Genomic DNA, 26,515 nt, shown 5'->3' on the forward strand with positions numbered 1-26,515 from the left:
GATACTTCAACATTTTGGCAAATTCGTCCATTGCCATAATTGTGCCAACCCAATGTAAGCAGACGGTATTCTGGCTTTCCCTCATCAAACTCATCAAATACACAATCCAACAACTCCAAAACGCTCTTGTGGACAAGTTGTGACCTGTGCATTCACCACGCTATGAAATAATCATGGAACATTACGAGACGGAGATGTTTTAAAGCTAAATGCAAAGCCGGAACTACACTCCAGACATGGCTGCTGCACTGTGTCACTCCGCCCAGTGGTTTACTCAAGAAATAGTTCAGAGTATTTTGCTTCGTGTGTCGTAATGTTACATAATTATACATTATTATTTAATAGCGTGGTGAATGTGCAGGTCACAACTTGTCCACGAGAGCGTTTTGGAGTTGTTGGATTGTGTATTTGATGAATTTGATGAGGGAAAGCCGGAATACCGTCTGCTTACATTGAGCTGGCACAGCAGGTCCGAACTTGGCAGCGGCTGATCTAAAAACAGCTGGCACCGACAACTGAAGGAAACGAACCTTTTACTCAGACTATAGGGATTATGGCAATGGACTAATTTGCCAAAATGTTGAAGTATCCCTTTAAGACTGAAAGGCGAAGATTGGAAATCATTAGTAGCAATGCTGTTTGGTTCTACTGATTGCATTTTGGGCTTAATTTCTTCTATGTTTGTTATTATCTCTGAGGCAACAGGAGCAGTAGTCTGCCTGCGTGTCAGTAGATCCTTCATGTATTCCTATAATAAACACATTGAAAAGTTAAGATCCACACATGTAGTCTGACGTAGGAATGATGTCTCTGGTCACAAGATGGGGCTGTTTGTCCAGTTTGATGGAGGGTCTGAACAGACGCAATTAGAAACCATTAATTTTGGTATTGGATGGTAGTCCCTGTTCAGAAAAGTAATAATTTTTATGTTCAATTAACTGTTCATCAGATTTTCAAATGTATGGTGTTCGTATTATAAGCCTTTAAGTCCCTAAAGACCCTGTCTTTCCCGTATATCGCCATTCATTTTAATGCAATTTTTTCTCCCAGAAAGGTGTGGGCCAGCATCGTTTAGGCCAGATATCCAGATGGATCGCTCTTATCAACAGCCCAGTTCACAGTGCCGTTTGAAGCTGTGATATTTACTTCCCTTCCCTGTGACATTTCAACTTCACTATTAATGCAGCAGAGGCCAGATGGCAGGATGAACCAATCTCTCTCTGTGCCATCTTTATAAGGTGTAACAGAGCTGACAAAAATTGTCTCCTTGTTGTTACTGAAAGTCGCAGACCAAGAACCAGGTACGCTGTTGCCTAGATGTCTTGCATTGTTTTAGTTGGACATCATGGCTGTTGAGTGGAGCTAAGCCAAGTCGAGCCGCTACCACATATGATAATGCACCACAGCAGTCCCTTGATTTCCACAAAGAAAACCTCACACCTTTTACTGATCATACCAAAAACGATAACCAAAGACATATTTCTGTCAAAGTATCCTGTTTTGTAATGTAAAGAAACCTACAGAGTCTGGTTTTATGCTTGTACGCCATCATTCGGTGTAGTTATTGAGTCAAAATGTGTTCTTTTAAAAGTGAAGGCTCAGTTTACTCAAGGTTGCATTCATATTTTATATTTCACATTTATCTTATAAAATTAAACCTTTAGACATAGCCTGATTATGTAGCAAGACCACAAATGTAGCCAAAACCCCTTTCTTATTATTTAATAACATTTAAGATCAGATGATATTTCTCAAACATCCTGCCGTGTTTCTAGACCACATGAAGTTCTTTTCTTGAACAGATGGTTTTACGTTGTAAACCATGAAACGTGTGTGTCAAACTGTACATATATGTGTGTGTTACATGGCTGTGTCCATACTGTAGCTGTTGACGTGTTTTCTCTCTGTCCTGTGAATGTGTCCTCCTCCTCCTCCTCCTCTTCCTCCTCCTTTTCCTCCTCCCCCTCCTTCCATCCAGGAGATTCCTGAAGGGGATCAGGTAGGATAGCACATTAGCACACCATGATACGGCTGCTACAGACTCGTCTTCCTCCCTCACTCTTTCTCTTTCTCTTTTTCTCTTTCTCTCTCCTCTGGTGTGGGCGACATGGAAAAAACATAACATTTCAGTAACTCTCACTCTTAACACAGTCGAAATCAGTAACCCAGGTGGATGTTGGGACTTGATTGTTCTCCCTTTAAAAGACATTTTAACTTCTAATTTGTCATGCATACTTGTATTTTCAGCACATTATTATTGTTCCTGTTACCAAATTATGAAGTGTGATAGGATTCTGGTAAAGATGTTTGCACTTTAGACTTTTAGGCAGATTGATGCTTCAATCTTCTCACATGAAGCAAACCATTTAGTATTTATATGATGTAAAGCAATTTTACACACACAGTGGTATGTGTGTATTTATTGAATTAATAGGAAATCTGTTTCAGAAATCTGCCAAACTACTCAGAAAAAATCAAACAAATATTCTATGGGACACTGTGTATTGCTCTTGATTAAAATTATTAAATAACACAAGCCTTTTTATTTTAATATGCCAGTGGACATTTAAAAGGCCATCTGTACCAAAAGTAAGAATAAATTAAGTGCATAAATATAATTTAAATTGTAGGTAAAAGTGTTTAAAGCACAACTTACAATATTAATAGAAAATACAGTGGTGTCATCACAAATCAAACTTAAATGTCTTTTTTCAGCTTTGCAAATATAAAGGTTTTTCCTTATTATTGAAAAATGAATAGATTTAAACTTAACACACAATCACCTTTACCTTCACTGTTCTTCAAGATCTTATTAGTTCATGCTTAAGTCAGAGGGGACATTTGTGCAAAGCAAGGTTATTATAGTTAACTGACAGTAAAAACAAAAACTAAATAAAATCTCAGCTTAACTAAAAACAAAAACTAAATAAAACTGTACAGTGCGCTTACAAAACTAAAATAGAATAAAAATAGAGACAAAACATCCTTAGGTTTAGTCTTTGGCACAACCATAGTGACTGGTACCTAGACCCAAGTCTGGGGAGCGTAAAATGGCCTGATTTCATTAGTTAAGATTTCAGACAGAGGTAGTTTTATGTCCGAAGTTGTATTCAAACATCAGCTTTAAATAAATAAATGATAAATGAAGAGTACCCTGTTTGAATATGTTTTAAAAAATTGTATGATGTTCTCTCAGCCCTAACATTTATCCAAGCAAAACCTAAATCTAAAACAAAAAAAAAGGAAAACTTAACTCAAACAAATCTTTTTTGCAAGATAAAAACTACACTAACAAGCCAGAAGTTAAAAATAAACTGAAATGGAACACAGGGAAGAAAATAAATTAAATTAAAGACTAATAACAAATCCAAAACTATCATAGTATAGGTTCAATGTTTGAAAGAAACCACACTTAATAGGCAAGCACGGAGTAAACACAAGACCCAGTCACCTTTGCCTTTGATTTAAGATTTAAAAAATCTGCTCCATTCATCTAGGAAGTAGACATTTGTGCAAATAATAGCTGGGAAAATAATTCAAATTTGATTAAATCGCAATAGGTCCTACTGCATTTTTTTAATCGCAAATGGTGCAATATGTGTTTAGCCTGAAATGTCCTTCAGAATACAATTGTATCACTTTTTTTGAAGCAGAGAATATGTTCGCTTGATGCTCTACACATCAAGCACGCATTAGTGTCATTTTTTCCAAACAAAGATTTGCAAAAAATTGCTTTAAAAGCAAGAGATGGACATAAGTTACGGCGACTTTGGCCCCTGCCCTACAACCTCAGAAATGTAATTAGTAAATCCTGGATTTGTAGTGGAAATTTGTGCAAAGTTTGGAGAAACTTCCTCCATAAATGTTCCTCAGAAATCACAAACAAAAGCAAGGGTTGACCATGAGGCCCAATAAGATATTGAAACCTCTGTAAACATTTTTTTTTAACTTTATTTCTGATATTTATATTGATATTACTGTTTTGGAGCTCTAAAAGTTAATCATTCAAAGTTAAATATGCTACAAGTTTAACCACATGTTCTGATCATGTTGCTCCACCACATCAACCTCTCAGCTCTTGAAACTTTCCTCTACTTTCTAACTATCTGTCCTTTTTGCTCTCTGTCTCAGCTTTTTTGACCAGCCCTTCATTGTTGCTGCTGCTTCTTTTTCTCCATTCTAACAGAAATGTCGAATAAAGTCATAATAATGCGTCCTCCCACAGCTGGAAAACTAAGCAACAACAGCAACATCAACCTGACTAATTCCATTCAGCTTCCTGGACCTGCCTGGTACTAAAAAAACAAAACAATTAAACAGAGCAAAAAAAACTAAAGCAACCACCCTTTCTGTCATCGCTCCATCTGTAATTCTGGCATCCATTTTCATGTGACATCACGGCTGCTTCTCCTACTCAACAGTGTGGATGAGAGAAAGTCCTCTGGCCTCCTCCACCTTCTTCTGCTTCATTTGTCTGTTTGGACGTCTGTTTAATATGTTCAACCACGCGTCTGTGTTTTAATGTTCCCCAAATGTTTGATTGTCTTGTTTTGTTTTGATGCACTTGGCTCCATCTCTCATTCTCTGGCTGTTCTGAATGAAGGGTTTTGATTTGCCTTTGTTTTGTTTGATTCATGTTAAGTTTTTTAAGGTGGGGATAGATGAGTGGGGGGAGAGAGCTTCGCACATTCCTCCCTCTTTGAGTGGTGGGGTTATTAACCAATCAGCTCCTCAGACACCCAGCTCTGTCCTCCTTGAGGATCTCAGGACCAACAAACCAGACTGTAGACTGACACATGGAGCACATACTTGGTGCTACACAGAGCCTGGAATTATCCACTCAGGCAATTAGAGATAATTATGTCATTAATAATCTGAGATATAATTATCCTGCTTCAGCTGAATGTTCACTCGGCAAGTTGCGTGTTTGACGGATCATTTTGCTCTGTAATTACATATGTGCTCTGATGTGCAGCTAAAGAGTTGCATTAAAGGCATGATGCATGTTTTCAAACACTTATACAGTGCCTATAAAAAGTATTCAAACCTTGCTTGTTTTACCCTTTTATTGATTTTATATCATGATCAATACAATTTGGCTGTTATGACAAAAAAGACAAAAATACTATATTATGTCAACGTGGAACAGATTTCTACTAATGTCAATTAAATAAAATATTTATGGTAAAATCAGTGTCTGCATGAATATTCACCCCCTTTAAAGTGGCTGACCTAATTCAACAGAGGTCCTGAGTTATGGAAGGTCAGTATTCTTGGCTACCATTACACCATGAAGACAAAAGAATACCCCAAGCAACTTAGAGAAAAGCTTATTGAAAAGTATAAGTCAGGGGATGTGTACAAAAGAATTTCCAAGGCACTGAACATCCCCCAGAGTTCAGTTAATCCATCATGAAGAAATGGAAGGAATATGGCACGTGTGAATCTGCCTAGATCAGGTTGTCCTCACAAACTGAGTGAACATGCAAGAAGGAGACTAGTGAGAGAGACCACCAAGACACCTATGACTACTCTGAGGGAGTTACAAGCATCAGCAGCTGAGATGGGAGGGACTCTGCAGACAACAACTGTTGCCTGGGTTCTTCACCAGTCAGAGCTTTATGGTGGAGTGGCGAAGAGAAAGACGTTGTTGAAGAAACTCAGATTAAATCTGGACTGGAGTTCAGCAGAAGGCATGTGGGAGACTCAAGAAGAAAGGTCTTTAGTCCTGTGAGATCCTTTTTTGTCAAAAAAGCCAAACTATATTGACCATGACTGCTTTCTAAAATCAATAAAAAGGGGGTAAATACATTTTGTAGGCACTGGACACAAATGTTGTAATTTAGCTTAACACTGGTGAATAAAGTTAATCAAACCTAAATATGAAATCTTTAAATGCTGAGACCGTTTCTGTAAGTATAAACTAGAATGTAAACATACTTTAGAGGTAGAGATTTAAAGTGCAAACATGGGAAAACATTGATCACAGCTGTATATATGTATTTAAATTAATCAGGGAAGAATCAAACCAAATTCCTTTTAAAAAACATGAAAATGTTTTCTTCCTCTTTGAAGGATAGATCTGACAAAGCTGGACTTTTTACTTTTTACCAGTCTGTATCATGATGTTACTTCAGCAAACTTGATTCCCCCTAATTGTGAGAAGATAACATTAAAATGAGTAACTTTTGTTGGCTTATACCACTGATGTGAGTGCAAGTAAAGCCGTGGTATCTTCCATACATTCTGCTGCCAATTTGAGACTCAACAGATGAGCGTCGTTACTTCTGTATGAGAGAAATGACAGCCTTTACATTGTAGATTTAAACACCACACAGAAAAGGAAATCTTGCGTGGAAGTTGTCTGACTCTAATCTCTTCCCCTGAACTAAAGAGAAAATCATGTCCATTCCCTGAGAGGCAAAGTTACTATCAGACGATGCTTGTTTATGGGTTAAGAGTTTGTATTCTTTACAGTGTGAACATGTTACCCACAGTGGCAGTCTACAGTCATAACATTAGAAAACAAAAAGCTCAAACACAGTTTTTGGAGGAGGCTGGTGTCTGCTGACCTGCAAATGGAGTCTTGTCTGAAAAGAGGAGCGATCATTGATGTCTCTCATGAAGTTAAAGAATAAATCTTCCTTTGTTTGTCTTTTTATTGACTGACAGTAATGACTGCTCTTCCTCTCAGCACCGGGTTGGCATAGAGGGAGGGGTGGGCGAGGCACGAGTCTATCCCTGAAGTAACAACTGCTCCTTCTGGCTGCCACTCAAACAGAAACCCTTCTACTGCCTTCTTTTAACTCCTCTGTTTCTCCTCCATCCTGCTGCTCTAACATCCTCCTCTATGTGTTCTTCTCTCTCTGTGAATGTGCGTTTGTACGTTACAGAAGCAGAAGAACATCGCAGGAGCGCTGGCTTTCTGGATGGCCAATGCCTCCGAGCTGCTGAACTTCATCAAACAAGACCGAGACCTGAACCGCATCACGCTGGACGCCCAGGACATCCTCGCCCATCTGGTTCAGATGGCCTTCAAGTCAGTCTAAGTGTGGCTGTGTATCAAATATTGGGATGTCATGAAAGATAGCGACTTGTTTTGTCCTTGAATGATAAAAGAAGTAGTGGGAATAAGATCAAAGTGCCAAAGTATTTTTGAATGCCAGGATTTCTGAGTTTACATGATTCTCCTGTTGAAAGCCAAAGAAAGTTTCCTCTGACTGAGATGAGGATTATTTTTAACCTCGCTGAAAGACAGAGATCTTTTTGTTTACTTGATGTCGAGGTGGTTTTCCATAACAAGCTATGTTTTGTGTGGGTGCAGATACCTGGTCCACTGTCTGCAGGCAGATCTGAACAACTACATGCCAGCTTTCCTGGACGACCCTGAAGAACACAATCCACAGAGACCCAAGATTGGTAATAAACTCACTACACTTGATTTCTGTCTAATTGTCAATTGAACTTTATTACAAATGTCATAGGATAGAAGGAGTTAGACTCATTTTTCTCTTTCTATCCTCAGAGGACGTCCTGCACACTCTAACCGGAGCCATGTCGTTACTGCGGCGATGTCGAGTGAACGCCGCTTTGACCATCCAGCTCTTCTCACAGCTCTTCCACTTCATCAACATGTGGCTCTTCAACAAGCTGGTGACTGACACAGAGTCGGGACTGTGCTGCCACTACTGGGGTGCCATCCTCCGTCAGCAGCTGAGCCACATTGAGGCCTGGGCAGAGAAACAGGGGCTGGAGCTCGCTGCCGACTGCCACCTCAGTCGAATTGTGCAGGTAAGATGAATGTGGTCAGGGATGAAGTCCTGAAGTAGGATGGAGAACAGTATTACAACCTAGGTACAGAGGGAGGAAATCAACAATAGAACATTTAGAGAATAAAACAATATTGTGTAGCTACGCATATACAGTTAGTTATGATCAAGTAAGTTGAAATGAAGATACAATATATGGCCAAAAGTATTTGGCCACACATGTTTATTACTGAATTCAAGTGTTTCAATCAGACACAATGCCACAGGTGTATGAAATCAAGCTCCTAGTCATGCAGTCTCCATTTGCAAAACAAAATGGGTTGTTCTGCAGAGCTCGATCCTGTGATTGATGCCACCTTTGCAAAAAGATGCTTTGTGTAATGTCATCCTTGCTGGATATTCCACAGTCAACCGTTAGTGATATTTCTAGAAAGTGGAAGCATTCAGGAACAACAGCAACTCATTCATGAGCCAGAAGACCATGTAAAAACACATAGCCGGGTCAATGACTGCTCTGGTGCATGACATGTAAAAGTCGCCACCGCTCTGCTAATTAGATAGCTAAAAAGTTCTGAACTTTCACTGGCATTAATGTAAGCACAAAATCTGATCTGCGGGACCTTCATAGAATGGGTTTTCATGGCCAAGCTGCTGCATGCAAGTTTTACATTTCCAAGTCCAATGCCAAGCATGAGACGAGTGGTGTGAACACACTAGCACTGGACGATGGAGCAGATGAAATGTGTTCTGTAGAGTGACGAATCATGCTGCTCTGATCGGTGGTCAGATAGGAGTCTGGGTTTGGCGGATGCCTGTAGGCTTGGGTATCGATTGGGTTTTTTCCAATATCGGTGCTTAGTCTATACTTTTAAAACAATGCTGGTGCCTGAATCAATACTTGAATCTGTAATTTTGAGGGGAAAGTGTGTGTTGAAAGTCAGCAGGAGAATAAAAGCTGTCTGGGTATCATGAGTGATTTTTATCATGATATCTTTATAAGACACCAATCAAACATGGGATATCAAAGGAAACCATTGCAACTTGATCTTGCCTCTCATTGGGTGGCATTGTATCAAAATGAAGTCTTGATATCTTTTTTGTAATTCAGTCAGATAGGTATCGGATGCGTTTGTTCCGGTATGATGTCAATACCAATTTTTGATACACATACCTAGATGCCGGGAGACCCCTCGTGTCTGCATTGTACCAACTGTGAATTTTGGTGGAGGAGGGATAATGGTATGGGGCTGTTTTTCAGGGTTTGGGCTAGGCTCCTTATCTCCAGTGAAGGCCAATCTTAATGCTTCAGCATACCAAGACATTCTGGACAATGCTCTGCTTCCAAATGTGTGGCAACAGTTTGGGGAAGGCCCTTTTCTTTTTCAACCCTACTTTAAAGTGATGGTTTGATGAGTTCAGTGTGGAAGAAATTGGCTGGCCCACACAGAGCCCTGACCTCAACCCAACAAACATTTTTGAATTGGAATTAAGATTGTGAGCCAGGCCTTCTTGTCTGACATCAGTGACTGACCTCATAAAAGCTCTACAGAATGAATGGGCTCAAATTCCCACAGAAACACTCAAAAACTTTGGGAAAGCCTTCCAAGAAGAGTGGAGGCTATTGTAGCTGCAAAAGGGGGGGCCAACTCTATAGTAGATTAGGTTACAGTAGCCTGCGTCTGGATTTATTTTAAATATGAAGATTTCCTCTGATTTACAGATGTAGTAGCCGTTGTTTGAAATAAAAATGTACCCTATTGCCTTGAAAACATCATAAAACATAACAACTGAAGCTGGTGTCAGTATATACATTTTACTTTTAAAATCTCAGCACATCTGTTTCTTCAGGGATGCGTGGGTGTTGTTTGATCAGATTTGACTGACGAGGGCGTTTCCCTGGAAAAATAAGCAAAGTGTCTAACAGCTGTCAACACATCCTGATTATCATATTGTTCATTTTGAAGCCGTGCATAGCAACAACACAACCTCGCCTCTGTGCCTTTAAACTAGGAAAATGATCAGAGTCTGTGTGCGTTGAAAACTCTTGACAGCACTCCTTTTAACTTTGGAAAATAATAACGCCTCATTGCCTTCAATAAGAGGAATAAGATTAAAGAACTTTAGAACAATTTGACAGAATGAAGAGAATTTAAAACTCAGTGATCAAAGGTGTAAAAGGTAACATTTAAAGAAGATTTTAAATATTTAAGTTTGCTGTTTTACTTCTGTTTCAAGGCAAACATTTGACCCACCACATACAGGATTGTACTTAGGATGTCACTGTTTTATACAAACACACTGTCCTTTTTTCAAAAAAGTTAGGTCACCCAAATGTAATGTTTGATGATCATAAAAACATGAAACCTCTAAATATTAGATTTAAAATACCACAAACACAGTAAATATTAGAACAAAGAAATGTTGTTTTAAAAAAATATATATTTCCAATTAGATGCCAGCAACACTTATCAAAAACACTGGGACAGGCTGAACAACTTTTTTGGAAAAAAAGACCTTGTTATACATCCTCTGATAATAGATACCTACAGATATTGAATAAAAGAAAGAAATGTCTCCATCTCCTTGGATCTTCTTTGAGAGTGATCTTATAGTGCAAGTTTGATGAATCATCTTCATATTAACTCTTTGTGTTTCATCCATATGTACAAAAACCAGATGTTGTTTTATCTTTGCACTTGCTTTAATCCTAGAAATAGATGTGCTCGCATTCAGGTTCAAGCACTTATGTAGGTTGTAAAGGGTTCCATTTACACAATCTGCTAAACAAGGCAGATGTTCAGGTGTATACATGATATATAGCCATTTTAAGTGTTATTTCTTTGTGTTTATCTTCTAGGCCACCACCCTGCTCACCATGGATAAATACTCCATGCAGGATGTGCAGAACATCCATAACACCTGCTTTAAGCTTAACTCCCTGCAGCTCCACGCCCTCATGACCAACTACCACTGTGCCCCCGATGAGCCGTACATCCCGCCTGTAAGATTAAACTCACAAATCTTTTCACAAAATACATCTTAAGTTCAATTAAACATTAGACAAATGTGTAGTTTGGAACCAGTTTGATAATGTGACGCCTTTCACTAACATATTTTTCTTTGTCTAGTTTTAATCCTGCTTCTTGTTTTATTTTTATGTTCAGGAGTTGATAGACCACGTGGTTGCTGTGGCGGAGAACACAGCAGATGAGCTGGCGAGGAGTGATGGCAGAGAAGTTCAGCTAGAGGAGGATCCAGACCTCCAGCTGCCCTTCCTCCTCCCTGAGGACGGTTACTCATGTGACGTGGTGCGAAGCCTCCCCAACGGACTGCAGGACTTCCTGGAGCCGCTGCTGCAGAGAGGTAAAGTCATCGTCAGTGACCTTGACCAAAACTAAGAAAGGAGAATAACTTATTTTAAGAACCAGGAAACTGTTCTCTATTAAGTTTCTGTATTATCAACATATATAATACAGTAATCTAAGAGTTCAAAGATGTTGACTCAGTGTGAGAAAATCTTTTATTTTGTTGATATGTTTATTCTTGTAAAATCCAGATAGTAGGCTACATTGGTGTATAAGCTTCAGTCTGTTTTCAGGCCTCCTCCGGACAGAGTAAGGCTTAAACTTTCTTCCTTTATGACTGTTTCCTCTAGATTCAGCAAAGTCCACAGCGTGCAGTTTCTGTTTTTGTGTAGCTCTTTTAGTTACATCTGAATTTGCACCTCTTTTAGCTATAATACGGTCGTTACGATTTCAGTCTGCTGTGGTTGTTGCAAAGTTGCCCACTTCTGCTGTTCACCTGTCTTTAACTTAGGAGTCAAACCAGCACTCCCTGGCAGGTGTATATACTTGTTAGTTTACCCCCTTTATAAAATACAGAATTAAGACCTAGTAATCATGAAATATTGGTAACGAGTGGCACCACTACACTCTGTGGGTCATGAGGCAACAATGAATGGAGGCAGTTTTTACCAGGTCTTGTGCAGTGTGTCATAACAGTGCATTTCTGAGCACTTTATACTAGTAAAATGGTCAACTTTTAAAGTGTCAAGTCCGTCTTGTTTACCACATATTACAGCACTCTTGAACACTTCCAGTCTTTATACCAATCACTAAAGAGAGGATTGACTTTTGACAGAGATTTGATGCTGAGATTTGATCTACAGTAGCTTCTTTCTTCAACAGAAAGAGACAAATACTTGTATTCCTCATGTTTATCATAAACTAGGGATGCACAATATTGCTAGCATGACATTAGTATCTGCAGGTACTAGCTTAAAAAGTTAAATATTGGCATCAGCATCCTGATGATTACTGATCAGCTTTATATACTATATAAGAGAGAGCTTAGCAAGAGGGAAGTGAATATCAGAGAACCTGTAAAGGTTCACAGGCATTCATTTGAAAACTGTTAGTTCTACTGTTATGGTTTTAATTTTGATCAGTTTATTGTATTATAGGATAAGAACATATTCACACAAAATATTATTAACAACTCAGTGAAAATGTCCAAAGAAATGAATAATTGTGTTTTTTTATTTCAGGTTTTTGTAGATTAGTACCCCACCCTCGCTCTCCCGGTACCTGGACCGTCCACTTTGAGGGAGCTGACTGTGACAGCCACTTCTCTGCAGGCGATAACTCTGAAATGGTACGACACAGACACTCACACAAACTCTGAGAAACACGCTTTGATTTGGCATTTGTTTTATGTGTGATGGGGTGAAGTTGATGTCACAGACGACTTTGAGCGGATTTGTAATGATGACTCATAGAAGCTGTGAAGAGCAGAGTGTCCAAAGATCAGACGACCGACAGAGAGAAAACAGTTTGCTTGTGGCACAAAAGAGGCTGCAGTGGATTTGATGAGGACACTGTTTTTATTTTTCAACAGTAGACACTATGAGTTATTAAAGATGAACTTTTAATCTTTCTTATCCTTGATAAAGCTGAATGATCTGTGTTTTGGATAAATAGAATTTATGTGGAAGAAAACTTTTTACTGCTTTTGTTGCAGTTATTGTATTTGGACACTTAAAGGAATCCTTACATTTATTGAAAAACTTTGGGCTTGATTCACTGAGAATGGATTGTAATTGCCAATAACTCCCCAAAGTTTCTGCTATTTTGTCCCTACTGTGTGCTCCTAATTCACAAAGCATATAGTATGTATTGCGAATGATGTTGAGGCACAAACATGCCCAAAGTTGTCCATGCACTTAGCTCTTGTTTTTGGTTTTATTGTGGAAAGAAGCTTTCCACCCTTTTCTCTCTCTGCACTCTGAGCTGGACTTTAATACTCACAGAGCTCAGTTTTGTCTAGATTAGGATGATGGGTTCGGACGGGAAACTTGCCCAAGTTTAGAGAGAGCAGAGTCTCCACAAATGAAATGCAAGTTTCACTGTTTAAAACAAAACTTCCTCACTGAATGGTAGAGAAAAGCTGTAGAAAGCAGGATGGGCGAGAGTTGTCATGTGTGTTAAAGAGAGTAGAGGTTCATTTACACATTAGCATCTTTGAATATTAAAACTGAAAAAGAGGATTAAATTAAAAGTGTTGGAATCACAATGCAATTTTGAGCAAAATCACAGTTAATAGCCAGGTCAAAATATCAGTTAAACTGTCGGACAGAGCCTCCGTTACTGAGATGCTGACTCTCAGTGGAAAGCTATTTTACGACCTCTGTCAGTTCTGAAATCTAGTCCTTGTCAGTGAAAGATATCTGCCCCATTCTCTTTGCTGAGCTGTGCTCTCATGCTGATAGATCTTAATTTTGTCTAGATAAAGACAATAACCTTGAATGGCAAACTCTAATCTATAGTGAGGCTAATCTAAAAAACAAATCAATACCAATTTCACTGTTGAAAAGAAAACCTCTTTCCTGAATGGAGCAAGGAAGAACCAGAAGATAAAAAAAAAACCCATTTACATCCTTGTCATACATAACAGCCCTAGACTGTCTCCACAAATGTGGATGAAGACTTAGAGGCTGTCAGCTCTGGACTGTTTTAACCCCCGTTTTTACTAATAAAGATGTCAAAAGCCTATTTACAGACTTTGTTTACATATAAATTATTTCTAAACCATCCAAAGGCTAAATTATTTTTCTAAAACTGAATTGGCATCTCATAAATACTGCAATGCACTTTGGGAATGATACCCCAAATAAAAGCATAATGAATTGGACTGGTTTACACAGGTTGAGCTGGCAAAAAAGCTACACAAACCGCTTGTGCATCAGGCCCTAAGGTTCGAAATTGCAGCCTAATTTTCGATCCTTTTTCCACCGATCAAATTGGTTTTATTAAAAATGGACTATTTGGACCATAGACAGTGCAAAATGTGACAAAAAAGGCGACAGGACAAAACAAGTATGCTTAAAAAACATTTTATAGACTTTATGGCACGTTTTTTTTTACAGACGCATTTACGACTCGCTGAAACGTCTCTGCTACCCACTTTTGGGGCCTTATACACCACCTGAGAACCACTGTCCTAAACAGAGTGTATATTAAGTGATCTGGAGTTTTCCATGTAATCATGGAAAGCTTTAAGACCAATAATGTACCCAAACCCATTGAAAGTTTTACCATTTGGCAGAGGTAGCTATTTCCCTAGGGCCTCAAGCTCCAAGAGGCCCCAAGTCATTGGCAAAGATGTACCTTGAATGTAAAGTATGAGTCAAAAGTTTTTTCAATAATCAAGATGAGTATATTTATAGTATAAATAAGGTGCAAAGAGTTCATGAAATGGCACTGAATGTTTTACAGTACCTTGGACCCCTACTGTGATTCAAGTTTCTTTAAAAGCCCACCATATCTTTATATTAAGCAAATTATACAGACATTTAGGTAATTCTATATAGAGGAAAATATATCAATAACACAGTGGATGAGCATGTGGTAGAATGGCTGTAGTCTGCATAATTTGTTTTATTTCTATTAGTTTAGCTGTTGATATGGAGACTCTAAATGATGTCACTCATGTCAGAGGTGATGAGCAAGAGTTCCTTGATCACATTTGGATGTATCCTGTGTGTTTCTGTGGCTCTGTTTTTGGAAAGAAATGCAGAAAGAGCTCTTACTGCCCTTTACCTGGGTCTTCCAAAGTGACTCAAATTACCTCTTTTCAGACCTGCCTCTATAAATCTTCTAGAGTTGTACCTTTATGTAAGCTTCCTTTAGTTGCTTGGTCTTTTCTGTTTTAGCTCATTTTCCATCGTTCTGGGTAATTCGAGTGTAAATTATACTGGATTTACTGGTTTAAGCTGCATCCTACATGAAGACATTCCAGCATGGGAACGTGAAGCGTTTTTAAGGTGGATTTAGGACTAAAAATGGTCAAAATTCCTGAAAAGAAGCTGAGCAGTAGACAATATGACGACACGACAGACATAGTTTGACTATTTTTAGAGAAGCTTAAACCTGGAAGCTGCTTTGATTCACATCCAGAGGTTTTCTGTGTTTGAAAGTGTGTGTGGTCTCCCACTCTGAAGGCAGTGATTACAGCGACTTCAGAGGCGGCAATTTACTTTTCATAACAAGCTTCCACTCACACACAGACACACAAACACGTACACACAGTTTAATCAACACCAATCAGTCTGCAGAAATTAGTCAGCGAGCCTGGAGAACCAAATGATAGAGCTCTTTTTATGCGCGCACACACAGAGCCACTTCCTCTGTAATTGGTGTGTTTATCCCTGCTCCACTATTTCACCACTGTAGTCTCGACATAATGCAGGCGTCTCGCACAAACACACATGCACTTTGATAAATAGTCTATGTTTGGGTGGACTGCAGGGGGTTGGGCATGTGTTGTGGTGCTCTGCGTCCTCTGTTTTATGGTAGATGTACTGTTTTGAGGGCTGTTAAACACAATATCTTTTTAGCACTATTATTTTGGGGAAATGCAATAGTTAATTGCAAGTAATAAGATGCTTTTTATAGCATTTATTTTATTTCAAAGCAAATTTTTATGGCTGTAGTGGTGATGTTAAGCAATTCTCACCAATGTCTTGATTTATGAAACAAACTAAGTGAAAGAATTGCATTTTAGAATCAGAATTAATTTGGTTTTGCAGCAAGAAAACACAGAAAACAAAATACACAAGAGCAACAACTTTAGAGTAATACCCAATTAAAAAGGCTAGAAGTCAGACACAGACAAAATGTAAAGAACAATAAACACAAAATACACAGTAAATTCAGTTTAGAGTGCTCATCAACATGAAAATTACTATCATGTAATGGAAAGTGCATTGCTGAATTGTGCAAATGAGCAACAGTAATGCAAGGAGGGCAACTAAATGGCTAACTGCCGCTTATTAAATGAATTGCACTACGGATAAGTGAAACCTAAAGACCTAAAACAGTGACCCTTAGGCCAAAAGGTCAACCTCTGATGTGGATAATCCGGTATAACACCAGCTTCTGGTATTTTAGGATATTGGCTTTTGGATTTACTATTTAATAAAGTGGTGCACTGTTACACCAGTGTGTTAGGAGACAGATTCAGACAGCTTAATCTGTGAAACACACTGTTTAACACTGCTTCACATTAAGAAATATGCAGGAGTGCATGTACAAAATGACTCACCAAAGTCCAATCTTTGTTACACTTATACTCTGTCTTAAGCTAAATGTACTCTTCTGCCTGTCTGGGTAAAACCTGCTTTTATTTTGATAGCAAATAACACACTTCTGGTAGATGGAGAGGTGTGACATTAACCACAAATGAAAGGAAACTGCTATGGGTGGAAATATAAATGAAACAGTTACAATAACTATTGAAAACTTTAAAGTGAAATATTTGCAGAGTGGCCTAAATATCTTGTTTCACTTCTAACAATGCACAGGCCACAGTCATGTCTTTGTTTTCCATCACTGTGAGAGCAGAGAGATGCAAAGGTGAGAAACATTCAGATGCTGCCCCACTATGGTAGCCTTACTACAGTGCACCTAGAAGGATGAAATAGCATGTGATTAATGCAGTTTGAATAATTAAATAAGCTGATTTTGGAGCCTAATCATATCCCTGTTAAAACTGACAGACCTACTTTAATTTTTGAATATTTAAAAACAGACTTTTGAGTTTTCAGTGCTGATTTAGAAAATCATTTAAATCTAAATCCTAAGTATAAGTAATGAAAGACTCCATATGTTCTCAAATCATCTGCTTTCTATCCTTAGATATTTAATTTAAAGCTTTATGAAACTGATACCAGCAGAACAAAAAATCTTATGTTTTTATGAAGACCTACATTCTGTTGGACTCAGAGATAATGGTAGATGGAGACAGCGCTCAAGGCTAAAAACTCTACCTGCTTTAGAATAATAGCCTTACATAACTTGGTGAAAGAAAGAAAGAAAGAAAGAAAACTTGAACAGAAGCTCACAGCATTGGTTAACATTATTGCAAGTTTGTCTTTCAATAGCACTGACTTGCCCATATTTACTTTACTTTTATGGGTTGTGTTTGATGTAACTCCCCTTGCCGTCCGCTCTGGCTTCAAAGAAATCTACCACAAAGGACTCTGTTTTTTATCCACATATTAAAACCTGCTAAACTATGAATGGTAAATACAAACTACTTTTATAATAAACTGTAATAGCTTACTACCTCTGCCAAGGAGGCAGGGTTTGTTGGTTAGTTAGTTTGTTTGTTAGCAACATAACTCAAAAATTTGTGGATGGATTTTGATGAAATTTTCAGGAAATGTCAGAAATGGCATAAGGAAGAACTGATTAGATTTTGGGAGAGATCCAGATCCCCGTCTGGATCCAGGAATTTTTTTTAAAGGATTCTTTACTATTGGGAGATAGGGCTAATGGCGGAGGTCTGCGCTCTCAGAGTGCTTTTCTAGTTAACTATAAGCAGAAACCAGAAGAGTTTCCATATTAAAGTCCAGACCAACATTTCCATGGTGACTGTTCATCATAGTTTTTGTAGCATTAATTCCATCGATAGTCTCTCAGTTCTGTTGTGTTTCAGCCTGATGCTACAGTTTAAAAAAAATCATTTTCATTCTTCAGGGCTGCAGTGATAGTTGTCCCTCTGGAACAAAAAAGTAGTATTAATTTTTCTCAGTTCAGGTCTTAAAAAGGGGTAAATATGATTGGGGTTTTTTTTAAGCATGTAGGGACCCTGTTAAATTAAGTCAACCACTGCTCCTTAATGTCTCATTTTACTTGAAAAAATGCACAGACAGCTCAGTGGACAAGGCAAAAGTCATCTGAACTTTGTGTTATCAAACATTGACATTTTTACTGTTCACTTATTTCCTTTTAATCCATTACAAGTTCCTTTTTCTGTGGTTAAGTTCATGTTGGAAAGTTTGATCTACCCAAAGTTTCGTATTCTCTTTCCAAAATAATTAAATAAATAAATAAACAGGAAGTTAATTACCCTAAGTTTTAAGTGCAAATGGTGGATTTTCAATTGCAACAAAACAGGGAGATAGATTGGGATTAATTACAGTAGTTCTGAGATAACTCATGATAGAAAAAACACTTGTTTAACAGCCTTTTTTAATTTTAAACCCTGGTGGTATTATTTCTGTGAGATTGTTGTTCCATTTTGTTCTGGTGTTTCTGCAGAGTAATCATCTCACTCTTCCTGTCTTTATGACAGTGTGTCATCCAGTCACACAGAGCTACACACTCAGCTAAGATGCAGACACAAAAGTCTGACACGCGCTTATTTATTTTGGAGTATCTTTTGTCCGGATCGTTTTCATGATGTGGGAAACCTCTGCTGCTTTCTCTATTTCTCTCTCCACCCAGTCACCCAGCCCTGCTGTGTAGAAGTGTGTGGATACGTGTGTTAGTGTGTGTGGGTAGCCATGATGTGGTTTTTCATTCTTGACTGGATTCCAGCGACCACAGGTTCCTCTGTGGTCTTCCCCTTTCCCCTTTATGCCTCCTTCATTCCTTCCCTCCCTGTTTCTCATCCCTCCCTCCTCATGCTGCACAGTCTGCTTCAGAGTTGCACTGAAAGAACACGCCAGACGACGCTCACACAATCTCCCCTAAAGCTGCTCAAGGGGCATCTCAGAGGTTTCATCCTCACTCACAGTTTCTCTTTCCTGTTTCATCTCTCGTTTCAGCCAATGAGGAAAGAGCCGGAGGTTGTCACGGTAACCCTGAAGAAGCACAACGGCATGGGCCTCAGCATCGTGGCTGCCAAGGTAGGAAACACCTGGAGGAGACTGTGTCTGTGTATGAGTGCGATAAAGGGTTAAAGCCAAACTAAAGCAGATCTAAAGTCTGTTTGAGCTTTCTAGAAACTTTTATTTAAATAAGAAACTTCTTCAAAGCAGCAGTTATACATTTTTTAACAGTTTTCATAGGCGTAGCTCTGACAGATCGGCATGACTCTGACAGGAAATCCAAAAATAAGTTTTTATCTTGGCTGTCGAAGAAAGTGGATTTTTCCTGGTGTGTGGTGTATTTTAAATAGACTGCTTTTATTGTTGAGTCTGAGAGCAGAGCAGAGACTAAACAGAGTCACAGCACAGATGACTCCTGGACACGATGGTGGTCTGTTGACTCTACTGTCACAAGGGAGTGGGTGTGGAGAGTGGGTTGACTCGGGTGGGACTACTGAATCACTGTCTGCCCATGATGTTTATTTATTCACACTCCTCTGAAGTCTGACAAAACCTCATGAAATTATACATTGACCCATTATGTTCCAGTATTAAAGAAAAGTGGAAGGAATTAAGGAATGAGGCAGAAAGAATTCATAAATATTCATGCTTTTTTCACGGAAGTCCAGCTCTGTTCAAACAGCTTACAAATTCAAACAAGGGTGATAGATAATAGAGCAAAATATAAAATAAGATCTAAAACATGTAATTTAGAAAACACACTTGATAGTTTTGCCAGTAAGGATGTGTCATTTAAATTAGGGATTCATGATTTTGGATTTTTGCTGACCTTAACGAATAAATCTTAGCTGAATCTAATATCTGAATGTAGTGCAGACCTAAAATTCCAGACATTAAAACTTTAAGGTGTAAGGAACCATGATGGATAAAGAAAAAGACTTCAGCTGATGTAGGTCTGTTGGTTCAGCCTAAAACTTCACAAACTCATCTGCTAATATGGCCAATATTTGCAGACTTTCATAGCCAGAATACTGGTTGTAAACATTCCTAGAAATTTTCATATCTGCCGATACCAGTAAATCACTTTCTAAGCTAATTTCTCCCTAATTTAAAGTTATATTGGACTTGAATGGGTAGGAGAAGGATTGTGCTTGTTGAGTCAAGAGTTACGACATGTCAATGAGATGCCATCCCGTGTAAGTTGGTAAAAGAGTTGTTGTTTTGGTCTTTTAAGATGGTAAATTAGCACAGTGGAGGCATCTGCTGGGTACAGTTGATATTGCTGGACACAGATTTTGCAGACAGGAAAATAGTTGAATTAGGGGTCATCCAATCTTAGTTCACAGGGCCGATATCGATTATTAGAGTTTTGAGACTGGTAACCTAATATGTATTTGTTATTTTGGTGGTGGTGGTGGTGGTGGTGGTGGTGGGGGGGGGGTGCCTTTGTTGTAGAGATAGGACAGTGGATAGAGCTGGAAATGGAGACAAAAGAGTGGGTGATGACATGCAGTGAAAGAGCCAGACTTGAACCATGGCGTGACCTAACCACTAGGACATCTGCACCCAATCTCTTCGTGTCATGAATGTTCGGGTGGTAGTGTAGCTTAGTGGAAAAAGCAGGTGCCTATCAGCAGAGCCTGTAGTCCTCAGTACACTAGTCACGGGATGGATTAATCAGTCTGGGTGATAGACTGTAAAACTGTCTCTAAATAAAGCTGGGCTACTCTTTATTGTATAGTAAACTTGAGTGGACACAACAGCAGTAGGGTTGAGGTTTTTCTATCTCTAAAACCTAAGCTTTTTACCAGGGCTGCAAAAGATTATCTGCATGATAATTATCTTTAAAGGAATTTAGCTATAGCAGCAGATTTAAATAATGCTGCTGATATTATTTTTGTCTAACTATTTTTGCTCTTAAAATCAGCCAAATGCACAAATAAATCTGTCAAGTTTTAGACAGGACTAACAGACCCACGTCTGGTGAAGTATTTTTTTCATTGTTCACCGTTATTGCTTACATTTTAAGACCAAAGTTTTTAGTCTGAATAGCATTTACAGTGTAACATCTTAATGTTTCAGATCATTAAACAATTTTTACCATTAGCCAAAGACAACCCGAATAAATGCACAATGCAGTTTTTAAACTACTCGTTTATCATGGGGACAAGCCATCCAAACCTACCTGGCCCTGTTTAAAAAAAATCATTACCCCCCTAAACCTAATAACTGATTGTGCCACCCTTGATGGCAACAACTGCAAGCGTTTACAATAACTGGCAGGGAGTCTTTCACATCGCTGTGGAGGGATTTTGGCCCACTCTTCTTTGCAGAATTGCTACTCTAGAGGGTCTCCGGGATGAACAAACTGTTTGAGGTCATACTAAAGCATCTCAGTCAGATTAAAGTCCAGACTTTGACTAGGCCAATCCAAAACCTTGATTTTTATTTTCTAAGCCATTCAGAGGTGGACTTTCCTGTGTGTTCAGATCATCCTGCTGCATAAGCCATGGATAAAAGTATGACAAATAGGCAGTATCAGTACTGGCTTCAGTGAATTTGTAAATATCGGCATCTCAGATATCTATAATAATCCTTTAATATATGATATACATATAATATAAAATATTCCTTTATGCACTTAAGATTGTAAGAAATGTATCTATCAAACAAGAAAATCCCTGTGGTACTGTCTTTTAAGTGAGTGAATAAATGAAGCTATTACCTCTGGTTGAACAAGCATCCCCATCATCATCCTATAATAATATAACACAAAGGACCGATCATCAGCAGCTCTTTCTCATGATATCATCAGGAAATATCAATAAATCATCATCACTCTTCATCAGGAAATGTTGCGCTTGTCACTATAGACCTTCAGGGTTGAAGCATGTTTTTATTTGTGTTTTGCATTTTCAAAGTTTGAGTCAGGACTCACAAAGGACCCGGAGCACAAACATGGGGTGCACTTCAGAGCCACTGCCGTGTCCCATATTGCTTTGATTATAATTTCAAATGGCAAAGAATATAAATGCAGCACAGTTGGATGTTCATTTTGACTAACAAATTTCCTGTGGGGGAAACCCTGCACTTAGACGCCAGACAGTTATGCAATTCAGTGTCAAGGCCTCTCTGTCAGCACATTTGGCCTCAGATCAGGTTCTTTTATACATGTATGAATGTTAGTGTGTTAAAGTTCCCCGTTCTGCTTCATTAAAGGCAAATCTTCCAGTATTACTCAACATGAATATAGATTTGAGGTGGTATTTATGCTTACATGTGATGCTCTATTGTCTTGCCCTAATTCAGTTCTGCAAATTTAAAGCAATCAAGAACGTCCTTGGATTCATCTGGTTCTATCTTATTCTTTAAGTGTTTTTTGGTTTGTTTTAAGCCATCATAAATGCAGCTGAGGAGCTTTCTTGGTTTCTGACATCTGCTGCTTTTTCTGCTGCCAAAGATGTCAAAATATTCAGAATGATTTCAGTCTGTCTGTCTGCTTGATTGTTGTAAAATTGCAGACCCATGTTTAGTGGATTGGTGAACCGTCAACACAGACAGTAACGTGCAAATTTTGTATCTCAGAAAATAGTAAATATTGCTTATTTTCATTGATATGTTTACCAGTTAACGTGATTTCTCTCAAGTTAGTTTTGGTCTCCTTTCCCGCTTTCTTTACTTGTATGATGCTGCTAACTGTGCCTTATTTTTATTTTTCCATGCTGTCACTAAAGTTATCAAGTTATGGCCCTACTTGCTTTGCTACACCAGGTTGCAAGAGGTAGCAGCAGACATTTCTATGTTAGAAATGTTTTTTTCAAATTGGTATCAGTAATGGCTTTTCTATAATCAAAATTATTTTTTCCATTCCAATTGTGTTTCTTCAAGACTGATAGCCAAGGTACTGAAACTGTGCCAGTGTCCTTGTGCAATTTAGATAACGTGCAGAAGTTGGCCAGCACTTTTTAGTTATTTAAACTAATAATTACCTAACTTGTGTTGCCTAGGTCTTCTATCTTTGTTGCCAGGGTATCAAGAAAGGCAACTATATTTGTTGGTTTTTGCTTGTGTTTATTTTAATTTTTTTTTAATTCAGAGTTTTTTGTTGTGACAGCTGTAGCAATTACAACCACAGTTCCAGAAAAGGGACGGGTCCTGTGAAAAATTTAAATAAAAAACAAGCTAAACCCATATTTCATTTACAATAGAGCATAAGCAACATGTCAGATGTTGAACTTGAGATGTTTTATCATTTCATGAAAAATATTAGCTCTTTTTAAATTTAATTTGAAAAGGAATTTCAAATTTTGATTTGTTTGACCACAGAACAGTTCTCCATTTTAACTCAGTCCATTTTAAATAAGCTTTGGTCAGAGAAGACGGGGGTGTTTCTGGATCATGTTCATATTGCTTCTTCTTTGCATGATACAGCTTTAAAAATGTTGCCAGGCAGTGATTTCTGAAAGCAGTCCTTAACCAACAAAGAGATTTCAAGAACAGAATTGTGCCTTTTTTTTTTTTTTTTTATACCTGAGGGCCTAAAGATCGCGAGCATCCGGTACTGACCTTTTCCAAAATTGTTCCATAATTTTTAGATGCAATTTTACACAGATCGGTGAACTTCTCTCCATTTTTACTTCTGAGAGACTTTGCCTTTGTAAAATGCTCCAGTCATGTTACTAATTTGTTGCCTATTAACCTGATTAGTTGAAAAATGCTCCTTCGGCTGATTTTCATTACTACCACTTACTTTTCCAGCCTTTTGTTGCCCCATCCCAACTTTTTTGAGTTATGTTGCAGCCATCAAATTCAAAGTGAGCTAATATTTCTCATGCAATGGTAAAACATCTCAGTTTCTATATCTGATATGTTTATTTTCTATTGTGAATAACATTGTTTTATGAGATTTGCATAACACTGCATTCAGTTCTTCACAACACCGAAACTTTTGGGGGTTTTATATTTACCACACTGTAACGACAGCCTTAGTGGGTCAATAAGATTTAACATTTTATAAAACTGCACAGATATATAACACAATACTGCAGGAACAAATGCATCAGGTATGTAAAAATGTGGCTGTAACTCTGGACTCTAGTTCTTTTTTCTCTGAGTGGCCCTCTAGTTTTAGGATAAAGTAGATAAGGTGCATGCAGCATGGCAAAGCTGAAGTATTTTGTGAAACATATGGAGTCTTTCTGTCTTTCTTTAGAGCAAAGTGTGTTTCCTGCTGAAGGCAGGAGCTTTCCTGTGAGCATGTGTGTGTGGGGAGGAAGTGAAGGAAACCTCCTCGCTCTGTTTGTTTTTAAAGCTGCTGTGTAGACCTACGAGGAGGAGAAGTGTCTGTGTGGGATGGGAAAGACAGGTAGAGAATCTAGTCAAATAGCTGCTTGAATTCCCGGTAAACTGGGCTGAGCTTCTGTCCTGTTATATAACTAGCTGTGAGTGTGTGTGGTATTTGGCTGGTGGAGCTGCAGCAGCGCTCCACCTCAGTCTGACCAGCTGGCGTCCCAGCCAACACTTCACCTCTGGATCTCCGCCTGGACTCTCTGTTTCTTAACAAACACGCTGCAATTAGGAACTCGTGGAGGAATTTCTCTGCACTTGGGAACATTTCAGGAATTTACTGCGACTTTTTAACCACGTAGGCTGGAATTTATGCAGCTTCCAAAGAGTTGTTTTATTCTTTTTAACAGCTGATTAAAATGCCATGCACTAAATTTCCACTCCTTTTTACCACACGCTGGAGCAAAGTTTTTGTCCCACATTTCCAGCTGTAAACAGTTATTTTAAACATAGACGCTCCACTGAATGGATTACTCCTAGCCTGTATAATTTGGCGGTTGTGGACTTGTCGGTGCACGTTAGCAGGTTGAAGCACTATCTGGGATAAGAGGAGGCGTGCGTTAGGCTATCCCAGTCTGGACGTCCCAGTGTGAGCCAGTCTGAGAGAAGCAGACGGGCGGCTGCAACATGTGGTTTTCTGTGGTGGGCAGAAGAGACCAGGTAATGCTTTAATAATAATGTGTGAGGGTTTTAAACACCTGGGGGGTTCTGCATGTTAAAGACAGACAAAGGAGGTTTCTTCATGGTACATTTTTAAGTCATGAAATGCCTTGTCATTGTCTGATTGAGGGCATTATTTTTGAATGAGCTAAAAATAATTTAAGCTCTGTGCATACTGAATGTATTTCTTCTTATCATTCCTGTCTCTCCTTGCATATTCCACTTTTCTGATCCTCTTTTTCCTGATGGTGTATGGGCTGTAGTTTCTAACGTACTGATAGACATTTGTAGTGGTTATATACTGGAGTTGGCAGCAACCAATCGAATATTGAACATTTCCCTCCAGTGTGACAGCCCTCTGGCTTGTCACTGGTCGCTGTTTGCTTTCAGGGACGTTCTGTTAAAGGTTAAACTAAGGTACACATGCCAAACACAGGTGGTCAAAACACACATGCATTTGTACACAAGATTCTTATTGATCCTTAAAAGGTTTTAAATAGGGTTTTTTTTTTAATTTAAGATCACTTTTAAAGTCTTGCTTTACTTTGGAAAGGTCTGATATTTTAGGTGGCAGGTTGACTGAGATGGCTGAGGATTTTATGAGATCTGGCATCACAAATGGTAGGCTTTAGGGGACTTTTTATTACTGTGATTCCAGTGCATGATACATGAGACTTGTAATACCTATTATTCATCTGAAACCTTGGCTACATCCTTGAAAACTGAAGACAAATTTATCAGTATAAGATGCTGAGACACTGAGCCTTCATTACTTCAAGTGTGTGCAGCAGCTACTGTCACACTGAGATCAAACAAATGAAATTCACTTCATTCATCGTGAATTTCAAGTAGTTGTCATGCTGCTTAGATTGTGCTGGACTACATAAAGACAGAGACCAGCTTGGGGGAGCTGGCACCACTTTTTAACATATTTTCTTCATAGTTAGGTAATAATCTTGAGTTTAAAGAAAAATGATAGTATGCTAAGTAAATAAACCTTGTGGGGTGCTGACTTGTTTAAAAAGCCACCTCATTTATCTAAAAGCAATCGTCTCAGGCTCAAAGTCTAGCTACTATTCTAAAGGTAGCAGATATGCAACCCCATGATGTCCAAATTTCATGTACTTCACCTTCTCTGAGTTTAGAGCCGTGCTTTGAAGCATTCTTGGAGTGCACCGCAGCCCTAAGCAGCTGGAGACTCCAGATCAAGATCATGAGAGAACTACAAGTTCATTCAGGAAGACTATGTAAACAACAAATTATTCAGCGTTTCTTGGGTAGATTTGGTGTTAATTTCAACACTATTCCATGATTTGTATGCTTGTTCCATGGCTAAGTACAAGAAAGTTAGAAGGTTTATGTTTTTCGACTAAGGATGTGTGGTTTTCATGTAAATTCTGTGGTTTTTCCCACCTCAAAAATGAACTTTTATTTACCAGTTGTGTCGTTGTTATTCTGTGACCCACTGACCTACCGCTGACCTGTTGCTTGTGCCACAGGATGAGAATAAATGTTTACATAGGGATGATTTATCATCCGAAGTCCATGCATTGTGGTGTAAGTTGAAGTTGATTGTATGGTTTGCACATTTTTCCCTGCTGTTTGGATCGATCTGCTATACCTTGAC

At 38.6% G+C, this 26,515-nt stretch overlaps 1 protein-coding gene across 5 annotated transcripts in view; it reads left to right on the forward strand.

Annotated features, from left to right (window-relative positions):
* The window catches only part of afdna (afadin, adherens junction formation factor a), a 169,966-nt gene that overhangs the window by 93,628 nt on the left and 49,823 nt on the right, over window positions 1-26,515 (forward strand). For 3 of the 5 annotated variants that reach the window (XM_041804829.1, XM_041804833.1, XM_041804831.1), the window contains 8 exons: window positions 1,979-1,999; window positions 6,894-7,039; window positions 7,325-7,419; window positions 7,526-7,791; window positions 10,627-10,770; window positions 10,934-11,132; window positions 12,316-12,422; window positions 18,880-18,960. In XM_041804829.1, the coding sequence (XP_041660763.1) occupies window positions 1,979-1,999; window positions 6,894-7,039; window positions 7,325-7,419; window positions 7,526-7,791; window positions 10,627-10,770; window positions 10,934-11,132; window positions 12,316-12,422; window positions 18,880-18,960 (1,059 nt within the window). The remainder of the gene's footprint in view (window positions 1-1,978; window positions 2,000-6,893; window positions 7,040-7,324; window positions 7,420-7,525; window positions 7,792-10,626; window positions 10,771-10,933; window positions 11,133-12,315; window positions 12,423-18,879; window positions 18,961-26,515) is intronic. The other 2 variants (XM_041804830.1, XM_041804834.1) reach the window with 1 other exon arrangement.

This window comes from Cheilinus undulatus, linkage group 14 (genome assembly GCF_018320785.1).
Source record: "Cheilinus undulatus linkage group 14, ASM1832078v1, whole genome shotgun sequence".
In the NCBI taxonomy this organism is placed as follows: domain Eukaryota; kingdom Metazoa; phylum Chordata; class Actinopteri; order Labriformes; family Labridae; genus Cheilinus; species Cheilinus undulatus.